At 45.3% G+C, this 7232-nt stretch overlaps 1 protein-coding gene across 1 annotated transcript; it reads right to left on the bottom strand.

Annotated features, from left to right (window-relative positions):
- Nucleotides 1–4563: 4563 nt before the first annotated feature.
- LOC106808233 (uncharacterized protein K02A2.6-like) lies at nt 4564–5625 on the bottom strand. Its single transcript, XM_014810860.1, has one exon. It carries the CDS (start codon nt 5623–5625, stop codon nt 4564–4566), a length of 1062 nt encoding a protein of 353 aa, XP_014666346.1.
- Between the last annotated feature and the right edge of the window lie 1607 nt (nt 5626–7232).

A 7232-nucleotide genomic window follows, 5' to 3' on the forward strand; every position in this document is an offset into this window, starting at 1 on the left:
AGTATGTCCACAGCTTTAAAACGGGACATTTTATAGTAACGAACGGCGTCATGCACAGCCAGAGTGCGATCCCTGACACATGGTAATGGTAGCCGCACACTATACGATTTTGCTCGGGCCGCAGTCGTAAGCCCTCGCACACTATACGCTCGGCAGCCGATCGATCGGGAGGCCCCCGCACACTGTACGACTCAAAGTCGGCGCTAACCATGGCGCTCTCGTGGCGTTCCAAGCGGATTTAGCGTGTACTAAAGGTCGGGAGTGTTTCCCCACCATTTTAACCGAATGCGGTTCCAATGGCGCTACTCTGTGATTGGTAAATTTTCTTCAGCGCTCGGCGGCGGGTCGGATGGCCATGCACACTATCCGAGTCGCGTCGTAAGCCCTCGCACACTATACGACCCGCTCCACTCCCAATTCAAAATTCGAATCGGCCCAAAATGACCTACCGATCCAGACGTAAGCTTCCTAATCCAGACGTAAGCCTCCCGCCCCCGCTCGGGTTGTATAGTGTGCGGCTAGCATAACACGAGGCTGGACCTCATGTTTTAGCGGTATCCCAGTCGTTGGGCAAGGCCAGCCCTACGGTATGAAAGGGGCATCATCTTGTCGTTAGGCCGGTCTCTGTTGACTAGCACGACGCCTTGGGTATAGGACTGGCCCTCCTTGTTACGCTTCTGCCTCAGTATCTTAACGCCGTGCTTCTTAAACTGTTTCTGGTGAATGATTCCCCCAAGGGTGAATGAACCTAGAGGCGTGAATGAAATGGGTGAATGAAACAGGAAGGGTGAATGATTTAATTTACTCAGATATTTCTATTTTTGCTATACTTAAAAAAGCATTGCCATTATTAAAGTGGCTCTTACCACTTTTAATGACAGTGGAGCTGGAAATTTGATATAATTTTTCTCTCTACCTATATGTTTTCTAATTTCAAAGTAGCAGGATATTGCCCAAATTTACTGTAAAACAACCTTTTGGGGGAGACCAGACGAGCTAGTGGGATCATAAATTTACAAATGGCAACACTGGAGGATCGCCGTAGACAACTATATATATTTTCATCAAGCAACATGAATTCTAGCTATATTAAGGAGATTTGCATGAGCCCTGTTTTTAGGCAATCTTAAGTTAGATTGTGCCATTTATTTGTGGTAAACATACACAAATAGAAAACATTGTTTCTAAGAATCTAATTCTAAGTTCTACTGTTGTTTACTAAATTTACTTCATGTAAACTAGAAAAATTCTAATAGTTTGTCTGATCTTATTTTTTTTGTTACTCCTAATTTTCTTTACATATTTTTGAATACATGTTTAAAAAGTTGAATAAAATAAACAGTTAAGAAATGAGTTAATTTATGTTTTTTGGCTCAAGTGACAAAATTAATTATATATAAAATTGTACACAAGGTGTAGGGCCTACACAATTTTCATTATTAAAATTAAAATTAAATGACCAAAAACCATGTTTTTTTTTAAAAAGTACATCGTAACCATTGAATAGAGAGCTACCTGTAAATCACTCCACGGATAGATTATATATGAGCAAAGGTAACACACAAACCGCTCAACCCCATTCTTTTTAACACAAACACATTTTTCATTCACGTCGGTAGAGTTTACAAGCGGAAGCAGTGGCAGAAAACGTGACGAGGGAATGGCGTTGATTTGTTTAACAAATTTGTCAGAATTAAAATGGCCTTTGCTAAAAAAATCCCCTCTTATTTTGAAAGTTCTCGACCTCTTAAGCCTTTTTGCGTTTAATCACGCACAGCTCTCACTCTTCAACAATTCCAAATTCCGTTGATGAATCTTAATGGTATAGACATCCGCGATATCCATGAGATCTGTTGCCGAGGACAAAAGTACATGGATGCTATATATATATACTATGCTTACGATTGATGATAATACAATTGCGATGTTATATTTACTGGTGCGAGCACCACACCGTTTCGTAACTGTGTAGCTTGGTTGCTGAAGAAAGAGGTTTCCCAATCGCGCGCACATCACAGGCGCGTCGCAAGCTTCACGCGGTAACTGTTACCCCGTACATGCTACGAATTGATATGGTATTAAACTAGCGCGCGTCAGACTCGCGCTAAATATTTGCAGTGTGTACACCCTATCCCGCTCCAAATACGCGCTGGCCCACTCCAAGTTAGCCCCGGAAATGAAGCAGGGCTTAGTCCGGACTAAGATAGCCCGCTTGTGTGTGTGTCTGTACACAACAAGCGGGCAAGACCGGGTGCTAAATCGCAATACGCATGGGCATAGCCTTATTTAGGTCACGTAATTGTACGCTAGCTGTACTTCGCTGTCAAAATTTAATGTCAATTGTCGAAGTTTTCGAGCACATGAGGATTGTGTACATTCGCACATTTCCGGAGAAAACCTGTAATAATCCTGCTACAAATAGGATTCTCAAATTTGTCATATAGGACACGTATACACATATTACATACATTAATACAGTTATTGTATGTACGTGGACACCTAGACGCCGGTCGGTTTGGGAGATGACAAACGACAAATAACGATCATATTGTCGCACAATTGATGGGTACGACTGATTGCATGGCTCCCGTCGACTGGCATGAATTGGCATGAACCAGCTTAAATGAATTGCATGCGTACGCGCAATTGATGAGTAACTAGCTAGCGTGCACGCGCGTGCTTAGAGATTAAAATATTAGCGCGGTCCTTCTTAGACATTAATACTAGGTACAGACTGCAAAATTTGATATGGTATCAAACTGGCGCGCGCCTGGCGCGTGCCAAATCGTAGCGTACAGACTGCAAATTTGATCGTACATTAAATGAGTCATCAGTTTTCAGTTCAGCTCGTCACGTCACCCCACAGACATAATAGCATTTGTACAATTACGTGACCTAAACAACGCTATGCGCATGCGTATTGCGATTTCGCATTGGATCTGCGTACAGACACAGCTTGGTGCAGGATACCTTATCCCGGGGCTGGCCCTCCTTCATTTTCGGGGCCAAATTGGTGCGGGCCAGTGCGCATTTGGAGCGGGATAGCGTGTACACTGTAAAGAGATGCCTGAAGCACGCCTGACCCGCACCAGTTTAATACCATATCAAATTTGCAGTCTGTACGGGGTATAATGTGATAAACAGTGAATGAATTAACACCGGCCGCTGAACACAATTAACTATTGTGGTAGCCAATAGCAGGTGACGTTTGGGCGTTTGGCGCGCACGTCTTACAAACCTTGCCTTAAGAGTAGGTATGCATGTTTTTTTTTAACCAATAGATGAGTAACATTGGCGCCGACCCATGTTGACTCTGAGAGCAAATCAATTCCGCCGTTCATCCGTCACCGTTTTTACCGATAACACTACCTGATGTTGGCTATTACAATATTTAATTATGCTGACCGGCCGGTGTTAATTCATTCACTGTCTGTCACATTAAGGTCTAAGAAGGTCCGCGCTAATAATTTAATCTCTAAGCGCGCGTGGGACGCTATAGCTAGTTACTAGTACTCATCATTTGCGCGCACACACATGCAGTTCATTTAAGCTGGTTGGCGCCAATTTATGCCAGGCAAAGTTACCCATCGAGTGTGCATCAATATGACCGTTATTCGTGGCTTGTCATCTCCCAAGCCGACTGTCGCCTAGGTGTTCACATGCATACAATAATACACACGCACACATAGGACGTAGGCCTATGCACACCTGCACAGTACCATTTCCAGCGCACTATGTTACCGCAACTCTCACGGGGAGGGGGCGGGTGGAGGGGGCTCTAATAGCAAAAGCAGTTCAGTTTTTTGTTAACAGTCAACAAATCCATGTTTAACTCTCTTCTTGAGGGTCAAAAGGCTATCAGACATTTACTCTTCGCACGTCAGAAGAAAGTACATTTCATGGTCCTTTAAATAGCGATAAAAATGCTAGGTCAGCGCTGAAACAAAAAAATTCGGTCCATTAGACCATTTCCTCAGAAAATGTCTGATAGTTGACATTTCCCCCACTGCCCTTTGACCTCCAATTTCGCGCTGGTGATGGGTTTCCTCCCTATGATATCTTACATGGTTGTACACACTGACAAAGGCGTGATTTCAAGGAACATGACTATCGTTTATTACTGTGATGAAAACATGGCGGATCACAACTCCCAAAACACCTGCCTAGGTGGCAGCACCATACGGTGAAGAGATTACACAGAGTATTTGAAATCGACTATACTACATTCCTCCCCAACTTGGTAGAGAAAATATTGTTTAGAATAAAGACTGAATTAACACAACATGAAAATGGCAAAATTAAATGTACCATATTGAAATGTTCGCAAAATTGCACTTCTGAAAATTGAGACAGTCTTTGATAATACTGAACGAACTAAAATCACTTAACACAGAAAATGTTTGTTTGAGAAATGTCACTAAAGCTCACACGAGTCTTTTTACTCGGAGTCACACTTGAGGTAGGTACAATGATCTGATTGTGAGACTTGGTTTACACATTCACAAATAGACACAAATTGCTGTTAGGGGAGAGGTTACTTCCACTTCCCCTTAAAGTGTCTCACTATGTAGGGACACCGAGATAATCCCTGAATCTCACTGGAAGTTTACGCGCACGCTGAGGTCGATCTGCAGACTTCAGACATGGTTTGAGTGGTGCGTCCTCAACGGGTTGTGGTCCTCGGTCGTGTAGTGTCGTCTCATCAGGTGGGGGTTCCGAGAAGGTATCCGGTTCGTCAGGTAAGGGATCCGGATTGATTGATCCAGTTAGACGTTTGAAAAACGTGATGTTTCGAGTGATTTTCTGGACTCCACGCCTGGCAATCACCATATTCCCTTTGCGCGTTTCTACCACGAACGGTACAGGATCGTAGTGTGGTGATCCCTTGTTGCGGCGTTGTTGCTTCACTAGAACATGGTCTCCTTCCCGAATTTCACAGGGCTTTACACGACGTCTCTTATCGGCATATTGTTTCATCTTTGCCTTGTTCGTAGCATCACGTAGCTTTATCTGGCTGTGGACATCCGGCAGCAAGGGTAAGTCTTTAGCCGGCAGCTGAGGGAGCTGCGTACGAAACCGGCGGCGATACAGTGCCTCCGCTGGAGCCACACCTGTTGTCGTGTGAGGGGTTGCCCTGTACTGTCGAAGAAATCTTAGTAATTCTCTCTTCCACAGTTTTCCCTCTAGGTGAGCTGCCCGGATTGATTTCATGACTGTGTCCATAAAACGTTCCACTTGGCCATTAGCCTGAGGCCAAAGGGGTGTCACACGTCGGTGGGTAAAACCCATGTCGGCAGCAAAGTCGGCGAAGTCAGATCCCTGGAATGGCGGACCATTATCTGACCTTACAACTTCAGGTACTCCTTGTCTGGAGAAGATAGCATCCAGTTTAGGTATCACTACAGCTGCTGACGTCGATGACACAATTTCAACTTCAGGAAATCTGCTGTAGTCATCAGTTACAACAAGAAGTAGGTCATTTGAAGGAAGTGGACCTCCGAAGTCGATAGATATATTGCACCATGGTTGTGCTGGCAATGTAGACATCACCAGTGGTTCAGGGCGAGTAGCACTTCTGGTAGTGGCCTGACACGGGATGCATGATTTTACAAGATGTTCTACCATACCGTCTATGCCCGGGAACCATACCTTCTGGCGCAAGAGGCTTTTCGTCTTGACTACGCCTTGGTGACCACTATGGGCTATATCTAACACTTTCTGTCTGAGGCTAGTTGGGATGACCAGGCGGTGTCCTCTTAAGATGAGACCGTCATATTCTGCTAGCTCAGCACGGAGTGGCCTGTAAGACTTCAGGTCGTCGTCTTTCCAGGTCTGTTTAGTGATAGCAGTAAGGACCTTCTGTAACGTTGGGTCCTGTGCTTTGCCTCGCGGATTTCACCAAGTGTCATCGCCTTTGGCACCGTCTTCTGACATATGTAAGCAATGTAGTCTTCTGCAATGTTGTCCGTGTTGTCTTCAGTGGGCGTTGTCACTGGATGGCGGCTCAGGAAATCGGCTGGGTTAGCGTCGTCGCGGCCTGGTTTATACAAAAGTTTCAGATTGTATGGTGCGAGACGAAGCCTCCATCTTTCTATGCGAGCTGACATCAGCTTTTGACTTTGGAAGATTCCCAACAGGGGTTTGTGGTCAGTTTTAACGGTGAATGCATTGCCGTATACATACAAGTGAAAATGTTGAACAGCCCACACTACTCCTAGCATTTCCCGCTCGGTCTGAGAATACCTGGATTCTACACTAGACAGGGCCCGGCTGGCATAGCTGATAACCTTGCCTTCTTGTAGTAGTATACCACCTAGTCCACTTGGGCTGGCATCAACGAGAATCTCCGTCGGGTTACGGGTGTCAAAGTAGTTCATCACGGGAGCGCTAGAGAGTGCTTTCTTGAGGGAGTCGAAAGACTGTTGGTGAGTTTTGTTCCACATCCACAGAGCACCCTTGTGGGTAAGTGCTCGGAGGGGTGTTGTTATGGTGGCATAGTTTGGTATGAACCGTGCCATGTATTGCGCCATGCCTAGGAACGATTTCACACCACTGACGTTGCTTGGTGGACTTGACTCTATGATGGCGTCTACCTTGCCAGGATCTGGTCGTAGGCCGTCTGCGCAGAATATATGTCCGAAGAACTTCACTTCAGATTGAGCTATCTGACACTTGCCTTTGCTTAGTCTTATGTTGTATTCTCGTATACGTTGTAGAACAGCAAGTAGGTTCTGGTCATGTTCCGCTCGGTTGGACCCGTGGACTATTATGTCATCAGCATAATTCATACAGCCGTTCAGATCACTTAGGAGTTCTGCGAGTATGTTCTGGCAAGATGTGGAGTCTGAACTTCAACGCCTGGAGGACCTCGATATCATAGAACGAGTTGACGGTCCAACTCCATGGGTCAGCCCAGTTGTGATTGTCCCTAAAAAGTCGGGGGAGGTACGTCTCTGCATTGACATGCGAGAAGCCAATCAGGCTATACGACGGGAGAAACACATAATACCAACAATCGACGACTTGATAGCCGACCTTCATGGATCCACCCTCTTCAGTACGCTCGATTTGACAAATGCGTACCATCAGCTTGAACTTGACCCGGCCAGTCGGAGTATAACTACTTTTAGCACGCACGTCGGATTAAGGAGGTACAAACGTCTACTCTTCGGCGTAAATGCAGCTTCGGAAATCTTTCGGATACCCTTCCATATGTCGGTGGCGCTGTTGTT

Source organism: Priapulus caudatus, unplaced genomic scaffold (assembly GCF_000485595.1).
Source record: "Priapulus caudatus unplaced genomic scaffold, Priapulus_caudatus-5.0.1 Scaffold262, whole genome shotgun sequence".
NCBI classification, from domain to species: domain Eukaryota; kingdom Metazoa; phylum Priapulida; class Priapulimorpha; order Priapulimorphida; family Priapulidae; genus Priapulus; species Priapulus caudatus.

Bases quoted from the DNA above. Each gene is read 5' to 3' on its own strand.
- LOC106808233 (XM_014810860.1), bottom strand. From the start codon at position 5,625: ATGGTAGAACATCTTGTAAAATCATGCATCCCGTGTCAGGCCACTACC.